Source organism: Montipora foliosa, chromosome 1 (genome assembly GCF_036669935.1).
Source record: "Montipora foliosa isolate CH-2021 chromosome 1, ASM3666993v2, whole genome shotgun sequence".
Classification (NCBI taxonomy): Eukaryota; Metazoa; Cnidaria; class Anthozoa; order Scleractinia; family Acroporidae; genus Montipora; species Montipora foliosa.
Window position 1 is genome coordinate 70,757,206 of NC_090869.1, and position 24,672 is coordinate 70,781,877.

General features: G+C 39.5%; 1 protein-coding gene across 1 annotated transcript in view; it reads left to right on the plus strand.

The window, feature by feature from the left end:
• Nucleotides 1-24,672, plus strand: part of LOC138007572 (serine/threonine-protein kinase 31-like) — a 117,425-nt gene that overhangs the window by 55,900 nt on the left and 36,853 nt on the right. The window contains exons 8-17 of the mRNA XM_068854562.1: nucleotides 4,451-4,529; nucleotides 4,737-4,834; nucleotides 5,449-5,474; nucleotides 6,847-6,934; nucleotides 11,948-12,040; nucleotides 12,316-12,359; nucleotides 12,620-12,725; nucleotides 20,677-20,739; nucleotides 22,578-22,700; nucleotides 23,314-23,344. Of these exons, the coding sequence (XP_068710663.1) occupies nucleotides 4,451-4,529; nucleotides 4,737-4,834; nucleotides 5,449-5,474; nucleotides 6,847-6,934; nucleotides 11,948-12,040; nucleotides 12,316-12,359; nucleotides 12,620-12,725; nucleotides 20,677-20,739; nucleotides 22,578-22,700; nucleotides 23,314-23,344 (751 nt within the window). The remainder of the gene's footprint in view (nucleotides 1-4,450; nucleotides 4,530-4,736; nucleotides 4,835-5,448; nucleotides 5,475-6,846; nucleotides 6,935-11,947; nucleotides 12,041-12,315; nucleotides 12,360-12,619; nucleotides 12,726-20,676; nucleotides 20,740-22,577; nucleotides 22,701-23,313; nucleotides 23,345-24,672) is intronic.

The window sequence follows — 24,672 nt, forward strand, 5'->3', positions numbered from 1 at the left end:
TTGACTGCTTAAGTTCCCAACTCAGCCCACATGCTGGCCGAGGACAGAGTTGAACCCGGGCTCGCAGTGGTGGGAGGCCTGATAGATAACCACTAAGCCACCCTGACCCGCTTGTCAATGGTGATGTCACCAAGTAATTTAATTTCAGCCGATCAGTATTTTACGTCCAAAATTTGGACGTTACATTCAAAATTCAAAGCTATGATGGCAGGCCCTCATTCTACCCCCAACCTCAGTCCCTCGGTGGGCCTGCTTGCAGGCTAGGCAACTGCAGCCACATCTGACATAATGTTCAATATTTCTTTGTACACATCGCCAATCAAATCTTTTTCTCTCTAAAATGGAGGACTCTCTCTACGTCCAGATGTTCCATTTGTTCATGTAATTATTGATACATGGGTCTGAAATTTCTCTGGGTGGACAAGTTGTACAGTTTGACCACTTCTTTGTCTAAGGATTCCCTCATCTCCAACAATCATTTTCTTGTATTCCCGTAGGAGAGCCTTGTTTTGTGTGAAGCTCTGCATCTGTCCAGCAAATTTGGTTACTTGCCACTGAGCTTCCACTGTATCACTGTGTTGATGCCTTTGCCCATTCTCTTCAGTGCAGAGGGCCATTTACATGCACTTATCAACATCGTCATGTGACCAGTCACCTAGTCGTCTACCTGTCTCGTCAATGTATAATTTATTGCATAACGTACAGGTTATGCAATAAATGACATTTGCGGAGGTACATGTGAAACGATCGGTGCTCTTAACAGATCGCTTAGGTCCCGATATCTTGCTAGTGTTAACAATGAAAAGACAAGTTTTGCATTGTGAACGCGCACAATTGAAAGTGCAACATTTTTGTCACATTTGAATGAAATAAGTGGAGGTTGCGAAAAGATTCTACCAGTCTCTGGATCATTTTGGAGTAATTTAAAATTATTAAGAATGATAGTTTTGACTGTGTGATTATGAGAATGGAAAGTGAGGGGGAATGAAATTCTGTCATTCTTATTTTTTGTGACGTTTGTAGTGCTGACTGTCGATGAAATTGTTGGGTGCAATGATGGCCCGCTTTCACCACAGAGACAGGATAGCCACGTTTTTCAAAGAACTGGCACATCTCCTCTGATTTGCTTGAAAAATCGGAGTCATCACTACATGGACGTCAAAGTCTAAGAAATTGAGAATAAGGAATGGAGTCCTTGACTTGTGATGGATGGGACGATGAACACAACAAATAACTGTGAGAATCTGTAGGTTTGTAGTGCGCACTGGTACATAGCACGTTGCCACTAATAGAAACTTTGATATCAAGGAAAGCCAATGAAGTTTCCGAAATTTTCGGCACCCTTAATCCTCACGGTATTAACGAACGCTAATCACGTTGCCATGTTACCACCAATAGCGAGCTCCTACTCTACTATAAAACTTACAAGTAACCCAAATTTCCTCGATTCGCTCTGATGAAGGGCTACCGCTCGACACGTCACCTTTTAGAATCTCTGTATGGTGGCCAATTTACGTTATCAACTCCGTTGATAAAACCAAATTTTTGTATACTACTTCCCCACCAATGCAGCACCACAGTTTCTTTAGAAACTACCCCCTTCATTCACTTGTTCAGAACTGCCTGATGCTCACCCGTCCATTTAACTGGTTCACAAGATGACTCTTCCTCTCTGTCCTTCAACGAGATCATGCAGTGGTTATGCAGTCTTTGAGAACTCCTTGATATATCTCCTGTAGTAGCTTAAGACCCAAGTTAACTGGCGAACTTCTCCAATGGTCTTTGCTTTTGTTTTTGAAATTAGCAACAGCTTCTGTGCTCGCACCTTGCAATGCTGTGTCCCAACTGACTTACTATTCTCCCCAGATAGCAAATGCCTCAAAAATGTATGTACATTCTCCACATGTTTTACTTTTAATGATGGCATTGTCCAAGTACGAAATGGAGATCTCATCATGAATACTTTCGAAGCAACCTTTCATAAAATATTGAAAACTGGCTGGTGTGTTACTTAATCCAAATGAAATTTGTTTCCACTCGTATAGTCCCAGGCCTAATAAATGCTGTCAAGTCAAGAAGTGTCGACTCTTCCCATGGACAAACCCTTGGTAGTATGCTTTGCCTTGGTCTAAAAAAAAACGCTACCCATGTATTCCCTTCAGAGTCCGTTTTCTGATTCTATTCTCTGTAATCGACACTCGGGGAGGAATAGGAGGTTAAAGACATCCATTCCCTGTTATAGAGGTCTTTGATATAGTGCTTGACTTCGGTGTACAATAAGGTATAGGGGCATATGTTTTCCAGTCCAGTGTTGTGTCTGACAATTCCAAATTCATTTGCAGCCCTTCAATACATCCTACATCATCTTTATTTTTGTTAATTTTTTATTTATTTATAAATTTCGCCCTTTCAGGCAGGGTGACCCTGCAGAGCACAGAACTGCACTGCAGGGGAGCAGGGCTGGCGCAGTGGTGATAGCACTCGCCTCCCACCGATGTGGCACAAGTGCGATTCCCAGACCCGACGCCATAAGTGAGGGTTTTTCTCCGGGTTCTCCGGTTTTCCCCCCTCAGCAAAAACCAACATACAGCAGATTCCAGCTGGCTGTAAGCTGTGTTCCAAGGTCACACATGGACCGTATAGTGCCTGCCAGAGGTGCCATTATATGCTTTCGGTTCAACCTTGTTGAGCTGCGTCGTTGCTGTACTTTCAGGGATGTAGACAAAATTTTTAACACATGGGAATTATCAGTTCTCAGGCGGGTTTAGAAGAGTCCATTATTAAAGATTTTTATGACTGTAGAAGGTTTCTCAGCTGGGACAATTGAGTTCACAGCCGGGTATTTTTCCTGGCTCCCGGCTATTATAATAATTATTATTTTTAGGGTCCCTCATCCTGGGCAAAGGATTCTGCTTTTTGTGTTGACATCGGTACTGCCAACTGCTCCTGACAGTCATTCAAGTCACCCATTGCTACAGCTGGTGTCTCAGGGGGAGTCCCATCCTCGTTCAATTTCATGTCTGCCTCGTTTGCACCACTGTCTTGTATCAGGGGAACTCTTGTGCTCGGATAAACTGTTCTCGGTCTCACCAGGGCTGTCATCTTTTCTTACCACATTTACTTGTGTAACCGATATGACTACGAGCAAATGACCTGTTAAGAAATTTTACAAGGCTTACTTTCACGCCTTCTCTAAAGAAAAGTATGCCTGATTGCAGGTTATTTCAAAACTTAACATTCTCATTCTCATTCTCATTGTGATGCGATAATAAAAAAGTTAACAGAGGACTCTACACCTTAAGAGTCCTGAAGAAATGTGGCCCCATCAATGCAGGACGTTACTGCTGTTTATTGTTCACTTATCCGATCCGTCCTTGAGTACGCCTGTGGGGTGTGCGCTAACCTTCTCCAATATTTATCTAATGCTCTGGAAAGCATCCAGAAACGGGCGGTGGGGATAATAGCACTTAGCGCATCTTATGAACAAGCCCTGTCCGTATTGGGTTTAACCTCTCTACGGAATCGAAGGGACGCCACTTTTAAGAGATTTGTTTCTAAAATTGCGCCTCCCAACCCCCTTTTTCCCATGTTATCAAGTAGAGTAGAGATAAGGGATACTAATAACCGGTATAATATTAAAAGGAATACCACCAGAGTAGTTAAGCCGAGTAATAACGAACGTTTTAGTCAATTCGTTACTTGTAGGTATGCTAATATTCTCCCACATTAGAGGCATTAGTATGTGAGGGATTAATATTTATAATTTACATTTTTAATTATTGTAATATTTACTGTATCTTGACTTTGTACTAATTAATGTATTGGTTGCTGACCCTGCCTGTAATTCAGTCTCTGCAAGGGGCAGAAATAAACAAATTTGATGTGATTTGATTTGATTCACATTTGCTCACCTTAGTGGTTGGTTGTCGCATGTCAGATATGTTTTAAGATGACTGTGCAATGCAGTTGTGAGCTATGCTCTCAGTCGTTATTTAACTTTATAACTGCATGATGTAGTCCTAGTCTCGAGACCCACATTTCACCCCTGCCGCACCATAGAGTCTCCAGTAGCTCAGTGGTGAAAATATTCAACTAGATCGCGGAGGGTTGTGGGTTCAAATCTTGTATGGAACATGAATGTTTTCTTAGTTTCCAATGAATGCAATTTCAAAACATATATATTATTCTCACATTTGCTCACTATATAGCTGCTACTTTTGAAATAAACTGCTGCTATGATCACTAATCTCTTAATATTCCAAACTTCACCAGGTTCAAGTCTGTCCTATAATAGTGTGGTCCTCTATATGGGGAAACAAAATAAAAGAATGGCTGTGAATAGAAAGGAAACATTACATTTTCTTCCATTTATCCTTCATATGTACATAATCTTATCCATCCTTTTGCTTGTCATTGTTATAGAATAGAAGTATATCTTGTTCATTTGAAGGGTACCGATATACTCCGTGAATTAATCGGACACAGGGTACTAACTGTCAAGTTAAAAGAAACAAAGGTGGCACTAGATGGTATGTAGTAATAATAATAATAATAATAATAATAATAATAATAATAATAATAATATATACATATAAACTTATAATGTTTGTTTAACCAGTTAATTCAGCACTTCAAATCAATTTCTAAGACCACAGCTTATAGCAGCAGCAATATTTGAGTCTTTTGGGTAAATTTTGTTTGATTGTCATAATACACTGCCTATTTCTTGTTCTCAGTGGCATGCCCAGTGGAACTAAGGGATAACTCAGAAGGAGGGACTGATAACATTGCAGATGAGATGATCAGACGAGGGTTGGCTATGGCTACTGAAAAGGTATTTACTCTACCATTGGTTAGTAAATACCTACCCTTGTAAGTCCTTAGGCTTTTGTTAGGCATCAGTTTTACTTGAGGAGGAAGGGGGGGGGGGGAGGGTGGGGGGTGAAAATCAGATGGGATGTTTCATGTATGAAACCTTAATTTTTCATTTTTTCATTTTATTTGGTTGTTGTTATGTTATAGATAGATGATTGATAGCTGATATTCTTTTGTTGAGAAATGTGTTTCAAGATATATATTCTTAAGGCAAAATGACTTGTCATTATAAACTTTAACAAAACAATGTATCGGTGGGTCGAGTAAGTTAAGTATGATACCAAAGATTAAATAAATTAATTGGGAAAGGTGGGTCTGTTGACAAAGCACCATGCTACACTGTGACAGGTTGTGGATTATTACATAGGCCAGAGCAAAAACCAAGATCTTCTGCCGAAATCATACTTGCTGCCTTGATCTTTCTCTTTTTGCCTTAGCCTTGAAAGAGTTCAATTAATGGTGACATCAGGTTGTCAGCATTCAGTGTTATCATTTACTTGCAGAAAGCTGTTTTCCAATCCTCTAGGAATCTGTTTATGAATTCAATGATCATAAACTTTTTTAACTTTACAGGATGGACCACCACCATTATCTCCAAGGTTAGATACCTCCAAATTTGGCCTTCCAACTTTGTCTCCCTTTTTTGCCTTTGTACCCATCCTTTCCTCCGGAATGGCTATTCTTCCCCTTAGCCCCCAATCAGTCCTCAATCTCATACCTCCGGGTCCGACAAATATTAGGCCAGGACGCCCTGGACAATATGCCGGCAAAGTGCTTTATTTTCAGAAGAAGCCCGCTAGGCCGTAGCATTTGGCTAACAAGTCATTTTGCGCAACAAATAGGTACCTACCCATTATACATTTACCATTCCATTGGTAGTAAGTATTTTGAAATGTAAGATGTCATTTGTGGACATGTTCAGTGTTCTTCTTCTGCTTTTCTCTTCCTCAACATCTGTCATCTTTGTACGAAACGTTTTGTGGGTCTCTACCCAGTACTTCTCCTGGTAAAGTCATGAAGGCCAGGCTGCCATACCACGGATAACATGTTGAACGTTTGTCACAAAACAGATAACTTTATTATTTTACTGTAAAATTAACGTGGATAATTTTGTCACGAAATTCTCTTCAACTGGTGATAGTACGGGTTCAAAACAGAAGTAGTTGAAAAGCAATTAATACAACAAAGATTACAATGAAAAAAAAAACGTCAATAACTTATTGAAACAAAATGGCTGGAAGAGTTTTCTTGGTTGACAATTGATACTGAGTGGGGAGTTATGAAGTGCAAAATATGTTGGAAGTGGCCAAACATTTGCAAAGGTTCACCCACTAATATCTTACCATTATGAACTTATATGGGACAAGTAGCTCATTCTTTTGGGCAAGTGATTTCACATGCCACTTGGCCAGAGACAAGTTTTGTCAAAAATATTTGTCGGACCCTGTACCTTTAACCTAACCATGTAGCAAAAACCCATTCACAGCCCCCTTTAAATTGGCGGCCTTCTAATTCCAGCTCTCTCCACTTTTGGTAGTCAAGTTATTGAACCCTCCCATCGTTCTGCCCTTTTTTGATATTCCCCTTTCTTTGGTCTTGGTGAGGCATGTCATGCCCCCACTAAGACTACCTATCCCTTCCCAGTGCATGTTCAGAAGTCTTTGGTTTGAGAATTTCAAAACCCATAATTTAAGTGTGTTAACGTGTTGGCAACACTAAAAGATAGGTGTAGTTTGGGTTAATTTTTAGTGATCATCAAGAAATTAAAAATTTAGCATTTTAGTTTTTTGTTTGTTTGTTTCTCTTTTTTGCAAACGTTCTTGACTGATTTTCCCTTTTCTCCATGAATGCTTACTATTAGGCACATTCCAAATCCTAAAAGAAAATAAGGTCCCTATGTGGTCTGTAGAGTTTAAGGCAAACAGCCTCGCCTCCTCTTAAACAAAAACCCCAACCAATTTTGATGAATAGGGCCTTGCTTAGTGGAGCTGTCTTCAAAGAACTGGAGGAATTGAGAAAAGACAATGAGGTCCTCAGAAGTATGATCAAAGTTTATCAGGTGAACTCAATGATATATCAGTGGGAGATTTGTGTATGATAGTGTTTGAAGTTTATCCAATCAGCCATGTTCATTAGCTCTTCTTTGAATCTTTCTCGAATTCTATGCATGAGATACATGTATCAAATAAATCTGCCACAAGGGCCCCTTCCCATGGAAAAGTTCATATTAAACACCTGCGTCTTAATCAACAATGCAACTATTTTACAGGGTTTGGAGCCAAGTCTGGAACTTTCTTCCGTTTCCTCAAATATGTAAATTATGTAAACCTGCCTTTAAAAGCTCATTACATGAAGTGCTTTTGCAGCTCTGGAGGACAAGGAGAACTGCATGGAGATACCCATTGTATTATCCAAAATGAACCTATAATTATCTGAAAGAAAGTTTAGGTATTGGAAGCTATAGTAATTTGTTAATTGAAGGCAAAAAATCGCAGTCTCGAGTTCTCAAATGTTAAGTGTCCTAAGGCTCTGTTCTCGGGCCCATCCTGTATTTAAATTTTACTCTATACTGCACCACTGGCAGACATTCTAACCCTAACCCTAACCCTAACCACAATTTTACTTCTACGCTTACGTTACTCAGCTATACATCTCTGTTTCAACCATCAACGACCAGGAATTAACCAATACTATTGCTAAAATCGGAGAATGTTTGACTGATCTTGAAAAGTGGATGTCTCTAAAGAGACTTAAACTTAACAAGGATAAAACTGAGCTTCTTTACTTCTTCTCTAAATACAATCCACAGCAGTCGCTACTACCACTTCCCTTCGGAACGTACACAATTCAGTCATCTCAATCCTCCAGAAACATTGGTGTAATTCTTGATAGTACCAGGACTATGCTACCTCTTAACAACTCCGTTTGTAAATCAGCATTCTATCATATGCACAACATTTCCTGTATTGGGAAATTTCTATCCACAAAGACCACCGAAATCCTCGTCCATGCTTTTGTGTAATCTAAACTTGACCACAGTAACTCTCTTCTGTATAAGGTGCTGATATATTTTGTGAAAAAGCGCCAATCTGTTCAGACTGGTGCTGCCGCCTAATTACATATTCCTGTAAGTACGTTCACATCACTTCAATTCTGATTGAACTACACTGGCTTCCTGTTTCTGAACGTATTTAAGTCAAGATTTTATTGCTCACCTTCAAGGCTCTACACCAGCTGTCTCCCACTGACATTCAAGATATGATAACTCATTTCTTGCCGTCCAGACGTCTTCTACACTCCTTCTGAATCATGCTAACTTTAATCTAATTCCTACGAGTTTCAATACTTTGCTGTTTCTGCCCCCCACAACTCTGGAACAGTTTGCCTGATGGCATCTGCTCATGTGATAATTGAAGTAACTGTATTTAATTCTAAGCTTAACACCTGTCTTTCTTACAAAAAAAAAGCCTTTTTGCTTTGGCGATTTCAATTTTGTTTAAATATTGATTTACTTTTTAATCTGTTCCCCAATTTTGGGAAGCGTCTAGAGCAGAACTGGATAGGCACTATTCATTGTTAATAATGTACTGTTTAGTGTCCTTAGTGTATTGTCTATAGTTTTCAAGTTTTGTTTATTTTTAATTTTTTTTCTGACACAATTGGCCTTGATTAGTCTTTGCTAAATGCGAGTTGTGTATGTACATTATTGTAATTAATTTACTGTAATTAAGGTTTTTAAAATCAAGTAACTTGCATACAGAAGCCAAGTCAAGTATAACACATTTTCTTTATGCAGGTCATTGCTTTGACAGTTTCTCATTCCAAATTTGTGCTTTGAGGCCCACTTTAAACAAGTGTATAAGCCGTATCTTTTTGCCGAAATATTGGGCTCAAAACGTGGGTGCGGGTTATACACAAGACAGTTGCTTTCAGAGGAAGTAAACTGGCTGGTATGGGGTCACAAATAACACAAAAAACCTTCAGTAAATAGAGATTAAACATATTCTTTGACGGATTGTTCTTTCCACTGCATGCAAAAAAATACTTCGCTATTCATGAGAACTCACGAGGCAAATGGCCGACTGATCAGACATCACTCCTGTTTTGCGGAGTCTACCATGATGGTTAGTGCGGGAACATGTTGGCGAACTCTCTTGACCAGCTTGTGAATTTTCTTTTGACTCTTTCTTTAGTGACCGTGATACTTTGCTCGTATTCATATGTCTTCTATTTCTTCTGTACTTCTGACCCTCAGGTGTTTGTATGACCTGGGTGTGTGATGCTTGTTGACCACTGTTGCTTGGACCCATTTCTTATCTTGCTTGAGGGTCACCTTATCACCTTTGGCTAGAGGCAGGAATTCTTTACGACAGTGCTTATCGTAGTAGAACTTCTCTCTCTTTAATCTTCTGAAGGTGCTGCTTAATTTCTGGGGCACCCTGTGACTTTAGAAGCTCAGCATTAGTTGGAAGAGAGGTTTTGAGTCTGCAGCCCATAAGAATTTGAGCGGGAAACAAGCCTATTCCATCCAAAGGAGTGTTTCTGTAATTCAGTAAGGCCTTTTAGGGATTTTGTTCTTTCTTTAGGAGTTTCTCAATGGTTTGCACAGCTCTTTCAGCTTCACCGTTGGATTGCTGATAGGGGGGTTGACGTGGTGTGCAAAAACCCGTAACTCCTGCTAGACTGTTCGAATGCTGAACTCACGTACTGGAGACCATTGTCGCTGATAAGTTCATCACGAATGCCATACCTGGCAAATTGACTCTTCAGGCGACAGATAACATTGTTACTGCTTAGGTCATCTAGCTTTCCAACTTCTATCCACTTCGAATAATAGTCCACGCTTAGCAAGTAATGAATACCATTGAACTCGAACAGGTTACTTCCGATTCTAGACCATGGTCTGTCTGGGGGATCTCGAATTATCATTGGCTTCCTGACATGAGTCTTTTGGAACTGGCTACCCACGGAACACTTGGACACTTTATCTTCAATCTGTGAGGACATTCCTGGCCAAAATAAAAAAAATTAAGGGGGAGCATTTCTTTCCTCATACTCTGGGGAACTATCAGCTTCTGAGCTTTAAACAAGAGATCATCAATGACGGAGATTTCATCTCTGTGGCACTAATATTCATGGCCATTTCTGGGTAATTCCTCCTTGTTTGCTGGCCATCCATTTAGGACTACTATGCTTAATTCTTGCATGGCTGCATCATCTGCAGTGGTGTTCTGGAACTCAGTGTACTTCTCTGGCGAAATGGGAAAGTGTGCAGTCAGGTGAATTCCATTCACTTCGAGGTCTGGAATGAGAGTTTCTGTAGACTCATGCAGGTAGGATCTACTCAAGGCATCAGCGACAGAAAGTTCTGAACCTGGGAGATATTTTACTTTCAAGTCATACCGTCGCAGGGTCAACATCATTTTCTGCAATCTCAGTGGTGCTTGATGCAAAAGCTTACTTAAGATATACTGCAAGGGCTTGTGGTCTGACTCGACTTGGGTTGGTCTTCCATATATGAACTGATGAAACTTCTGTTAGGGAAGGGAACTTCTTCTTGCTTGATTTGGCATTTCTTGCCATTGAATTTGTGGTTGACTTCTCGAGCTCAGTCTAACACTTGCTTTAATCTGGCATCATGCTCTGCGTCATCTTTTCCCCATGGTAGGAGGTCATGTACTATCACTTTCACACCCTCTAGATCAGCAAACAGTTCATACATGCAGTTCTGAAACACCTCGGGAGCCGACTTTATGCCAAATGGCAACCTGGTGAAACGGTATCTTCAAAACGGCATATTGAACATGCATAGCTTTGAGCTTTCTTCATCTAACTTCATTTGTCAATATCCCGGTGTGGCATCTAGAACTGAAAATACTTTAGCTTATGGCATGTCAGCAACGACTTCCTCTATTGTTGTCATTGGGAAATGCTCCCTTCTGATGGCCTCATTTAAATTTCTGGGCTCTATGCAAATACGAACAGTAACCATGCTGTTCACCCAGTCACTAGGTTCTGTGTGCTTAACAACTACACCTGCTTTCTCCATACGGTCAAGCTCATCGTTGATCTTCCCTCTAAGGGATACGGGTACCTTTCTGGGAGGATTGAACTACCGGAAGAACCCTTGGATCTAACTTGATAGAGTGCTCTCCAGGAAGACATCCGAGACCTTGAAACAAATCTGGGTATTCGTCAAAGATGCCTTGGCCCATATCAGTCGGAGACGTTAGAATGCTGTGTTGCTGAAGTGAGTTTATTCTGGTAAGTAGACCCATATCTTTGCAGGTTTGGGCACTTAGTACTGCAGGGGCTTCAACATCAACTACATCTCTTGCCCTGTGCTGGGCATTTTTCTTTGTCATGCTGATAACCACATCTGCTGCAATCTTTGCGCATGAATTTTTGTCGGCTAGATTTTCTTTTGTGGTGGTTTGTTTGTTTTACTTCTTTACACTGTTAATGTTTGGATTCTCAGTTGGCATGGATTTCAGGTGCACTTTTGACATTTCGTCCGTTCTGGCAATGTCAATTGCTTTTTCAAGAGTAAGGTCTGAATCTTCCTGCATTAACTTTTCTCTTGTTTTGGTAGAATGACAGCCAATAACCACAGTATCTCTAACCATTTCATCAGGGTCAGTATAACCACAATCTTTCACAAGCAACTTCAAATCAGTGAGAAATTGTTCAAATGACTCACCCTCTCGTTGAATCTTCTGGTGGAACTTGTACCTTGCAAATACCTTATTGGATTTGGGTTTCACATACTCCTCGTACTTTGCATAATATGTATCCAGCTTATTCACTTCTTCTACAGTGAGCTCCCACGTATTGTGTATGTCACGACCTTTGTCCATTAATATTATTGTCATGTTTTTTCATTATCACTGTCATCATTATATTCCATATTTTCTGTTGTTGCAACAAAATTGATTAAGCCCAGAAAAGTTTGTTAAGTTTGTTTTATTTCACAGACTGTGGTTGTCGTTTCTTAAGAGGTTCTTGCATGTGGATATGTAGTAATTAATGGTCTTCCATTGAAATTCCTGAAGGTGACATATGTTTACTCTAGGATAAGGAGAAAGCAGAGGATGAAGTGCAAAAAATTCACTGTATTGAAGCTGCCAAGGACAAGGATAGACTTGAACAGACTGTCAACAATAAGGCATGTAAATTTCAATCAGGACTCGAGTAAACGTGAACAAATCTTGCAGATATCATCATCATAGGAGGCCTTGTTAGAGTTAGGGTCAGGTTGCTTAAGTTTTGTCAACATCAGTCATCAAAAGTCGTTGGAGGTTACTCTTACGTCTGTAATCAACCACTGTCAAAGTACTTTAGTCATGTGATCCTTTGAATGACTTGGCACTTGAAAGTTAAAATTGCAGCAGTATAATAGTAATTTAGCTCCCTAACCAACCAAAACCATTTTTTACCCAGGTGTTGGAGCTTGTCAGCCAAGTCCGCATTGTTAAAAAGTTAAGGTAACCAGGCATTGTATCTTCTGGAGAGTACTGTAGCAAAGATTTGGAAAAAGCTGTAACAGAATCTCGTGTACTCAATTGTTTTTCATGTAATAGCAGCTAGTTGCAGGATTGCTGATACAACTTGATTACTGTGGGGATACTTTGAGTGTCAGTATCCTCATTTCACTCCAATCTTTTAGTGGAAATTATCTGGTGAACAGAGAGTGATGCAAACTAGTTATAAAGACAGTTGTAGCTATGGTTTTTATATTTTTAAGGGATGCTAGTTTGACACATGGAAATACTTCTGATGTAATAAGAGAAGCCATTGAAGTGACCAGAAACAATAGGATTAATGTGGAATCCTTAAAATCCCTACAGCAGGTATGCAGTCAGAATATAACATTGATACCATTGTTTGAAAACAACCCCCCATGAAATTCATTGGACTCTCACTAAAATTATAAGGAAAACAAAAGAAAATTTCGTGCAAAACAAAAATTTGTCCACAAAAGTCAGGTCATAAGCAACCAGCCGGTGCAGCTCCAGATTCAGCCTCACCATAGTCAAGTTAACAGCCAACAGCAGTTGCTGTTGCATCTGCAGCTCCAGATTGACAAAGGTTAAGTCACCAGCAACACCACCGTCTGAGAAAAACCTTTGAAGTCGGCCTCTTCAAAGCATCCAACAAAATATCAATACTATTGTCACAAGGGTTGTGAATGCCATCAGTGACGAAACAATGATCACTACTTTGTTTCCATCGTGTCATGACTGGGATGCCAACTGTGCAGAATCTGTCAGGCATAACCTGCAAGAAAATAATGACATTAGGACTTGTATATGACTGTACAAGACATGATGTAGATGGAGCATGATCAGATTCATCAAAAAGGCTTAAATAAAATAGAAGGAGCACTTACTTACAAAGTCGCTTTTCCTTAGCTACAAAGAAGATGCCTTCACTTGATAGCCTTCTATAGCCAAAATCTTCATGCTCTGGTGTGCAGGAATCCGACGCCACTTGATTGTGGTAATAATCGCTCGGGTTATTTCTGTTCTCTCCTGCCAAAAACTGATGTACGCAGGGTGTCCTGGCTTAGAGACATGCAGTTCCATCATCTGGCCGATTTTCACATATAATTGAGCAAACGTCGGCCGCTGATCAACTTCTTCGCTCCAGCAATCTTGCATGACAGTGTAATTCTGCTGGACATTCCAGAGGCGATTCCATACGGTATCCTTCACTCAATCGCATCTGGAGATCTCCAATGGGCATCTTGGAATATGGTAAATCCCCAAGGGTAAAGATCTCCCACAAACATACGCCAAACGACCAGACGTCACTCTTTTCAGAGTATTCCCTCAGAAATAAAGAATCCAGTGCCATCCATTTCACTGGAAGAAAACCATCGTTGGTCTTTACGTACGAGATGTTGTTGTAAACATCTTTAGCCAGACCAAAATCGGTGATCCTCACCACGTAATCTTCCCCAACTAAAACGTTTCTGGCGGCAAGGTCACGATGGATGCACTTTTTGAAAGCCAAAAATTCCTAACCCTAAACCGTAACCCTAACTCTTCACAAACAGCTGTAGCATCCGTTTCACATCCACGAAAATCAAATCATTGGCACACAGCAACTGCAACTTCAGATTCACAAAAATCCATTTTTAAACATCCAACCTCAGATTCCCGTTGAAATCTTTCATGTCTTCAGGTCTTTACTCAGAACAAAGATTTGTCCATGCAATGGAGATACCGCTCTAACAATGTTGGTGATTTGTCAGGGATGAAACACGAGCTGGAGTAACCAGCAGTTGCAGTTGCAGTTGCATCTGCAGCTCCAGATTCACACAGGTTAAGTCACCAGCAACACCACCGTCTAAGAAATACCTTTGAAGTCGGCCGTGCCAAAGCATCCAACAAAATATCAATACTATTGTCACAAGGGTTGTGAATGCCATCAGTGAAGAAACAATGATCACTACTTTGTTTCCATCGTCTTATGACTGGGATGCCAACTGTGCAGAATCTGTCAGGCATAACCTGTAAGAAAATAATAACATTAGGACTTGTATATGACTGTACAAGACATGATGTAGACGGAGCATGATCAGATTCATCAAAAAGGCTTAAATAAAATAGAAGGAGCACTTACTTACAAAGTCGCTTTTCCTTAGCTACAAAGAAGATGCCTTGTTTCTATCAGCACCGACAATGATAATCGGAGACCAATTTCGAAGTATACCCAGTCGTTATGAGGATCAAGTTTTGCGTCATCGAAAGTCCTTTTCCTTCCTCTGCCTCTGTTTTCTGAATCTTGCCGACCAGGGTCCCATGAAATCGACGCCTCTGATGGAGTGAGCTGATTGACAGGCGGGTTGTGTGCTCTAACTAGAAGTCTATTTTCCGTTGTGTGAAAACAGCAGTTGCAGTTGCATCTGCAGCTCCAGATTCACAAAACTCAACTCAAAGCAACCACCAGTTGCAGCTCCAGATTCAGCTTCACCATAGTCAAGTCAAGAGCAAACAGCAGTTGCAGTTGCATCTGCAGCTGCAGATTCACAAAAGACAAGTCATAAGTAACAAGCAGCTGCAGATTCAGTCTCACCATAGTCAAGTCAACAGCAAACAGCAGTTGCAGTTGCAGTTCCAGATTCATCTTCACCCTTAAAAATTCAAAACAAGTAATAAAAAACTCGTGGAACTCTCGCTAAAATCTGCCTTGTCAGAGTTAACAATAAAAATTACAAGAAATACCAAAAAAGTGTACAGAACAAAAATTTGTCCACGCAAGTCAAGTCATTAGCAACCATCAGTTGCAGCTTCAGATTCAGCTTCACCATAGTCAAGTTAACAGCAAACAGCAGTTGTAGCTGCAGCTTCAGTTTCAGCTTCGCAAATGTCAAGTCATCAGTAAACGGCAGCTGCAGCTTCAGCTTTACCAATCTGCAATTTTCACAAATCCTCCTACTTGGTGTTTACCATAAAACCTCCCAGCCCCCCCCCCCCCCCCCAAAAAAAAAAAAAAATTAAATTAAAATATAAAATTCATTAGGCTCGCACTAAGATCAATCCCAAAAAGTTTGAAAAATTCCTTGGTTTCTCACTAAAATCTCCCTAGTAAAATTTAACTATAAAAATTACAATCATTAGAACAAATTCGTACAAAACAAAGATTTGTCCATGCAATGGAGATACCGCTCTAACAATGTTGGTGATTTGTCAGGGATCAAACATGAGCTGGGGTAACCAGCCCCTGGGTAGTGCCCCACAAAAATCCATATTGTTTATGAAGCACATCTCTATTGTATATGCATTTCGCCGGTAAAATTATAAAATAGTAAACGGTAAAAACTGTTAAAATGTTTACTAAACGTTTTCGATCTTGTGATAATCTTCAGAGTGATTAAATTGCATAAACCAACTGTTAGTTGGTTAACCCTAAACCCTAACTGTTAGTTTGTGGTTACGTAATACCAGTTCCCATGGGGTATAGGGTAAGGTGGAATGGCTGGACTTGTTTATTTAGGACTGGTTTGAAGCGTGCAATGTAAAATGCCTCTTTTATTTTTCTCTTTGTCCATGAGTGAGCCGAAGTCAAAATGTCCCATGTGAAGTTGTGTTCGGGGTGTTTCTTTAGGTGTTTGGCCGGTTCCGATTGTTTGTTTATATCAGAATGTTCGTTGACACGTACTTCCAGATTGCGTGCCGTTTCACCAATGTAAGCTTGATTACAAGTACACGTGCCTATGTATATTACATGTGATGGATGAATGTTTTTGTCTTTGAGTTTGAAGAGAGTTTCGATGTTGCGTGTTTGCCACAAAATACGGAAGTTAAATGTCCATTTGGTGTATTTGTTAAGTTTTGTAATTTTCAAATTCATTTCTCCTACAAAATGGTAGTTGAATGCCGATTTTTGTTCTTTCATCAAACCAGTGAACAGGGATAATCGTCTCATCATCTCTTGCCGTTGGTTTTTTAAAATCGTTAATAACCTCATTAACGAATTTGCCGGGATATCCAGATCGGATGAAAGATTGTTTGATAGCTTGTACTACTTCTTGCCAATTGGTGGCTATTCGTTTTTCCCTGTGGAGTGCACCTAGGATAGTGTTGCGTTTCCATTTATATGGGATGGCCGATTTCCAGTATACTTGTAGTTTCCCTGGTTTTTGATGGACTTTAGTAATAAAATTTCCCTCTTGATGGGTAAAGGCGGTGTCCAGGAAGTGATCCGGGTTTTCTTCTACTGTAAACTTGATGTTTGGATGGTAACTGTTGAGATTTTCAAGAAGAATGTCCGGGGCATTGGCTTTCCTTTTTGTGCAACAGTCGTCTACATATCTGTTGTAGAAAGGAAGGTTTAAAGGTGTTACAACATCGCCCTCCAATTTGCACATGAAGATGTTTGCCAATGTGGGTGAAAGAGGGTTTCCTATGCTGCAGCCGTCTACTTGTTTGTACAGTTTCCCGTTGAAGGTGAAAGTGGCGCCTTTGGTGACTCTTTCTAGAAGCCTTTTGAAAATTGGCCTTGGTGCGATCTGGGGCAATTTCTGTTTTTTATAAATTTGGTTCGTCCAAGGGGATTTCAGTGAACAAGGAAGTGACATCATAAGAGACAACAATTTCATCTTCTTCAATCGTTTGATCGTTGAGTTTATCCGCAAAATCAAGTGTGTTCTTAATAGTGTGATGATTCTCCGCGCGTGGTGCTAAATATTTTGCCAGCGCTTTAGCCGTTTCGTAAAAATGAGTTCCACAGGTGCTGATGATGGGCCTAAGTTTGAGGTTCTCGGTTGTTATGAGTTTGTGATCCTCAAACTTGTGGGTTTTTTGCTGTGGCATAAAGACGAGCTGGTTGGTTAGAGACTGGGCGGATTTGTGTGAGATCCAGGGTTGTGGGAGAGTTTTTCCTGAAGTTACGGTAGAGGAAGTCTTGGAAGGATTTCAGGTCTGACAGTGTGCAGTCAGTTGTAGTTTCATACTTTCTTTGACTGATACCTTCTTCAATCATGGTTTCAAGTTTTCTGATGTAAACTTCTCTAGGGATAATAACCACTGTTGAATCCTTATCCCCACGCAATACCGTAATGTTTGGATTCTCTGATAGCCCACAAAGCGATTTCCACGTGTTGTCCGGTGTGTTGTAGATGTTCTTTGTGAAAATGTTTGTTGAGGTGCGGAGGAAATGATTAAAATCCTCTAATTCTTCTTGTTCAACAGTGTTTCCCACACGATGGACCAAGGATTCAAATTCTGTGGCAAGGTTATCGAAAAAGCTGTGATGGAGGCCAAATTTCAAGTGTGATTTCTCTGTTTCGGTCAACTCATGATCAGTCAGGTTGATGATTGGTAAACAGTATTCCCCATCGCTTCTTAATCGATTTCCTTCGGCAAGTAAATGGTTGATCTTTTTTTTTTTTGGTTTTGAGTGAGTTATGGCACTCGGTTGAGACTTGTTGTTCGATCAATCTGGCCATAAATTTATAGGCACCGCGCCCATAATTATTGATGATCTCGTACTTCATTTTGTAGGAGAAATGAATTTGAAAGTAAGAAATTCATGACAAAACTTAACAAATACACCAAATGGACATTTAACTTCCATATTTTGTGGCAAACACCCAAGATCGAAACTCTCTTCAAACTCAAAGACAAAAACATTCACCCATCACACGTAATGTACATAGGCACGTGTGCTTGTAATCAAGCTTAATGCGAAATGCATATACATCTACCCGAAGGTATCGCCAATTCATTCATAGCATTACGCTCATCAACATCAAAATTGCAAACAACCGCTGGAAGCTTAGGCTTCATATTCAAATGTCTACAAAGACGTTTAACACCAAAGTTCGCCATAGTTTCGGGAGCATTCAAACAGGAATCACATGGATATACTGCAGTTAAGAAGATCCTGCATGCCAACCATCAAGAACAGCAACTAAAACTCAGATTACACACTGCCATGTGCTACAAACTGAAGTAATGGGGAATACTGTGTACCAATCACCAACCTGACTGATCATGAGTTGACCGACACGGAGAAATCACACTTGAAATTTGGCCTCCATCACAGCTTTGTCGATAGGAGTAAATTTGTCAAAGTCAACCTTACCACAGAATTTGAATCCTTGGTCCATCGTGTGGGAAACACTGTTGAACAAGAAGAATTAGAGGATTTTAATCATTTCCTCCGCACCTCAACAAACATTTTCACAAAGAACATCTACAACACACCGGACAACACGTGGAAATCGCTTTGTGGGCTATCAGAGAATCCAAACATTACGGTATTGCGTGGGGATAAGGATTCAACAGTGGTTATTATCCCTAGAGAAGTTTACATCAGAAAACTTGAAACCATGATTGAAGAAGGTATCAGTCAAGGAAAGTATGAAACTACAACTGACTGCACACTGTCAGACAAGAAATCCTTCCAAGACTTCCTCTACCGTAACTTCAGGAAAAACTCTCCCACAACCCTGGATCTCACACAAATCCGCCCAGTCTCTAATCAACCAGCTCGTCTTTATGCCACAGTAAAAAACCTTGAGGATCACAAACTCATAACAACCGAGAACCTCAAACTTAGGCCCATCATCAGCACCTGTGGAACTCATTTTTACGAAACGGCTAGAGCGCTGGCAAAATATTTAGCACCACGCGCGGAGAATCATCACACTATTAAGAACACACTTGATTTTGCGGATAAACTCAACGATCAAACGATTGAAGAAGATGAAATTGTTGTCTCCTATGATGTCACTTCCTTGTTCACTGAAATCCCCTTGGACGAACCAAATTTATAAAAAACAGAAATTGCCCCAGATCGCACCAAGGCCAATTTTCAAAAGGCTTCTAGAAAGAGTCACCAAAGGCGCCACTTTCACCTTCAACGGGAAACTGTACAAACAAGTAGACGGCTGCAGCATAGGAAACCCTCTTTCACCCACATTGGCAAACATCTTCATGTGCAAATTGGAGGGCGATGTTGTAACACCTTTAAACCTTCCTTTCTACAATGTAGACGACTGTTGCACAAAAAGGAAAGCCAATGCCCCGGACATTCTTCTTGAAAATCTCAACAGTTACCATCCAAACATCAAGTTTACAGTAGAAGAAAACCCGGATCACTTCCTGGACACCGCCTTTACCCATCAAGAGGGAAATTTTATTACTAAAGTCCATCAAAAACCAGGGAAACTACAAGTATACTGGAAATCGGCCATCCCACATAAATGGAAACACAACACTATCCTAGGTGCACTCCACAGGGAAAAACGAATAGCAACCAATTGGCAAGACGAAGTACAAGGTATCAAACAATCTTTCATCCGATCTGGATATCCCGGCAAATTCGTTAATGAGGTTATTGACGATTTTAAAAAACCAACGGCAAGAGATGATGAGACGATTATCCCTGTTCACTGGTTTGATGAAAGAACAAAAATCGGCATTCAACTACCATTTTGTAAGAGAAATGAATTTGAAAGTAAGAAATTCATGACAAAACTTAACAAATACACCAAATGGACATTTAACTTCCGTATTTTGTGGCAAACACGCAACATCGAAACTCTCTTCAAACTCAAAGACAAAAACATTCATCCATCAAACGTAATATACATAGGCACGTGTACTTGTAATCAAGCTTACATTGGTGAAACGGCACGCAATCTGGAAGTACGAGTCAACGAACATTCCGATATAAACAAACAATCAGAACCGGCCAAACACCTAAAGGAACACCCCGAACACAAATTCACATGGGACATTTTGACTTCGGCTCACTCATGGACAAAGAGAAAAATAAAAGAGGCATTTTACATTGCACGCTTGAAACCAGTGCTAAATAAACAAGTCCAGTCATTTCACCTTACCCTATACCCCATGGGAACTGGTATTACATAACCACAAATATAAAACAGTCGGTTTATGCAATTTAATCACTTTGAAGATGATCGCAAGATCGAAAACGTTTTAACAGTTTTTACCTTTTACTATTTTACATCTCTATCGATTAACGTATCCCTTACCCCCTTTCTTCAGTGGGTTAGTTCCCCCCTTTTCCTCATGGGCGTTTGCCTCCTTTTGGGCATTTGCCCCCCTCTGGTTGAACTCTCACATAAATCTACCTAGTCAGAGTTAACTATCAAATAAGGAAAAAAAAGTTGCATTGAGTTCTGATTTACTTGGAGATGACCCTTTGCGACCTTTGCAGTACATGTATCTGAAGCCCTGTAATACTTGACTACGAATCACATTGAGCTTTGAATTTCTGGTGGGAATCTTGACAGTTTTTACATTAATGATTATTTTGCAGGTAAAGGAATTTGAGAGTAGACTTAAAGAAGCCCAGAAGTGTTTATGTGACTGTAAAGAAAAGGTAACTGTGCAGTATTCTTGAAAACGTTTCAGCTAAAAATCATTCCTTTTTGAATCTATTGCTTACTTACAACTTATTTAAGCACCCCTTCCCAACGCCTACATCTCCCCCCATCAATGTTGGTAGTTGGTCGTGTACTAGAAGTTTGAGCTATACAGCATTAATTTGGGATAAAATACTGAATTGAAACTTGACAGGCAATGCATATTTGCATACCTGATGGACTGCACACATTTTCTCTTCTATATTTCTGTTTCAAGAATATTTCTGGTTAGGGTTTCACTGACGTATTTGTGTAATTCCACATTTTTTTCTGAAATACTTGCAACTACAAACTTGCGAAGCACCTGGCGGTGTTGAACAAACATCAAGCTCTCTTCTGTTGGAAATAGAGAAAGGAATTTGTGTATTCATCAAGGACATACGTGCATAATTGGTCAAGCGATAAGCTCATTATCTCTTTTCCTAATGAGACGCGGTCCGCCACTTGATTTTTGATGGCCGAAACTCGATCCTGGAGACTCAAAACTCACAGGAATCGAGTATTGAGAATCAATACTGGAAAGAGACTGTCAACTTACTTTTGACCAGTACTGTAGGCCAAGTCAGCTAAACAGACATTCCTACCTCTTTGACAAACTTCACTGTGTCTTTACGCCAGAAAGCGTTTTGCCTTTGTTTAAGTTTCGTCTGTTGAAGTCATACTGTAAAGAAGAATCGAGAGTAAAGTTCTGAGGAAACAGAAACTAAGATTTGCTGTTGGAATTCGATTCCCACCTGTTACATAATTTGGAGAGACACTTTTCCTTATCATAGGGTGCATTTGATTGACCCTATTCTGGAATAAATGTGTGGATTGATGATTTAAAATGGTATGTTTGGGGTCATGAGCAACAAGGCAATTGTTTGGCATTTATTTTAATGTGAATCTCCGTAAAATGATGCATTTCTAACTTGAATTCCATGTATTCCTATTCAAGAATATGGTCAATCAATTGCACCCATAATCTGTCTTACTACAATGTTGACGTATACAAAAGGTATAGGGTAAGTCCCCTAGCAAATGCAAATTCACATTCATATTCTCTCATTTGCATTTCGTAAACTCACTTTCCAGTGTCTGACACCTGCAGACTGCAGAAAAGCATTAACCGAACCCTAAATCACAGTTGTTGAAAGCTAACCATATTAAAATGGGTGTTAAATAGTGTTTACCAGCATTATTTGAAGGTAGTTTACCATTTTTGGAGTCTGTAGTTGTCATATACCTGATGCATGTACTTTTCTTTGCTAATACACACTTGGAAGCTACATTCTCAACATTCCTTGGCATTTTTTCAATCCTTGAGGCTTCACCTTCGTAGTTCTGACAAAAGCATTAATTTTGCTCAGTACATTGTAAGCTGAAATTTTCCAAATGTCCTGTATAACAACAAGTATGATTATTATTGTTATAAATACTACTAATATTACCTTTGTTTTGGTAAATTTTGCGTTATTATATGGCTTTAAACGAGGGAATTGTGTGTCATTAATTTATGAACATTATTGTAATTTTTTCGTGAGACTATTATTGTTGTTATCATTTTTGCTGTTGTTGTTCTTCTTCTTTCCTCAACTAGTGCACTGTTTTGAGTATGAAACTGTTGATGACATCTTATTGGTCTAGCTTTTTATGCTAGGTCTAATGGAACTTTGAGATAATCTAAGAGCATCACATCTTCCAACTTTCTTATTGTTCCTAGTCACAATCTTTTGATCCCTATATGAACTGGTTTTAGTGGGACAGAAACAAGAATAATTTATGCCAACAGTGTGCATTTTCTGTTCCATCCCAGGATATAACCTCTGACCTTGTTTTAATGCGGGACCAAGCAAGACAACAGTTATGTGATGTCATTGAATTATTTTTGGATGAAGTTCACTCATTGCCTCTTAAAGAAAGAGAGCAGTCTTTAAAGGTATGCACCTTATTCCAAAATGGCCGCCATTTTAGTATTCTTTTGTTTCCATGCAAATTGGCCCTTATGGCCTCGTTCAAGGTTAAATCGTCTTTCAATTTTACGTTTGAAAGCGGGGCCATAAGGGCTATTTTGCATGGAAACAAAAGAATACTAAAGTAACAGCCATTTTGGAATGAGGTGTATGTGGTTCTTATGATTGCAAGAGGTCAAATCTCTATTACAAATATGCACTATAAAACTGATGTTACAAATGAAAAGATGTGAGGCCTGCAAGAAATGACAGGCAGACTATTTGCTACTTAAAATAATTACGTTTCTATCTAAAATGCCATTGATTAAATCACCTACAAAGTGGTATTTATTGTTTTGGGAAAGACTGCATTATTGAAAAGACACCGTGAAATTAAACAGCCAGAAAAAGAAATTGAAATCGTGTGAGATAGTAATGGCTGAGGTAAATGAAAGGCAACATTTTTGGATCAATGGAGAATGAAATTCTGCTCGAGATATCGAAGGTTTTGTTGGAAACAAGGGCCTGCGTGGAGGTTTACCCTTGGACATGCTATTCTTTGATCAGTTTTTTTAGGTAAATGTTTGTTTTCTTATTTAGCTTTCAATGAGCCGGCTTGCGGAAGAAAGAGGTAATCTTACTTGACCTTCTGTCTGGGTAAATTAACATTTGTGGTGGATTTTGCTTGTTTGATTTAGTGTTGATGGAAATGCAAGTCAAAGTTTACTCTGACTGGGCAAACATACCTTCAAGTACTATTTCCAAAACGAGAGCGAGTATTTCATCGGGGTATCCAAACACCGAGAAACAAATGAAAGCACAAGGTCGTAGGCCGAGTGCTTTTATTGTTTCGAGGTGTTTGGATACCCTGATGAAACACGAAGCACGAGTTTTGGAAAAAACTTCTCATGATCACTCTCAAACAAATCATAAACAAAGACTTCCAATTAGAATTGTTTGCTATCTAACATTCCTTCCTGGATAATTTCAACATCAAAGATGTTTTTCACCGGCTTAATTAATTTGCATTTATGATGCGATTTGTTTTATTCTGAGATGTAAAAGTTGCATTTACAAGTTCAGTTGTGGTTTAGTCAGGATGTATGCCGCAACAAAGTCTTTCGAGAGATTTCGGCAGCCGAAAAGTGTGGTGGATGAGAAGAAAAGTGTTGATAACGCAGTACCGAAATCAACAGCTAATAAAACCAAATGGTTGTGTAAGGTTTTCGAGGAATGGAAACAGAATCGATTAGTAAAGTCCTGTACTTTGGAACCCGGTGGCTTTTTTACCACAAAAGACTTTAAAGAAGGAGTACAAACTTTGGACACGGCCATTACAGAGATGTCCGTAATAAATATTCATTGATTTTGTGCAAGTCGTCATTGTGCATATTTTAGTGGTATATACCACTTTCACTGGAGAGTGGTATATTGTATTTCATTGGGTATCCAAACACATGCACGTGATGTGGTATACATGCAGTGATTTGTAGTTCACTTTATGAATTATTAATGAGTTTGAGAAGTAGTTTTACTAATTGTCTGCTCCAGTGTAATGAGGACTAATACATTGAAAATTTGGTTTATCAAATTAGTTGATCGAAGGAAATGAATCACCAGAAGTAAGAATTGTTATCTGATTTCAAGTGGTAGCTCTAAGATGCTGACTCAAGGGCTAATGCTCGAAACATCAGCTCAGTTCAAACAAATGTCAGCTAAGGTCCTTCTATTGGTGATTAATTTACCTTTATCAGCTTGTTTGATAAGACAATTGTCTACATTTGTGTATGTTACATTGTTGTATTTGTCTGCTTCATTTATGGCAAATGAAGCAGTTGCTGTTAAAGCTCATGGCTCTTTCAGTGACACAGCAGAGTAAACACAGACATGTAAAGATTCTTCGCAAGTGACACTAGTAACTTCTTATAAAAGATATGGGAATAATCAAATTGATTATAT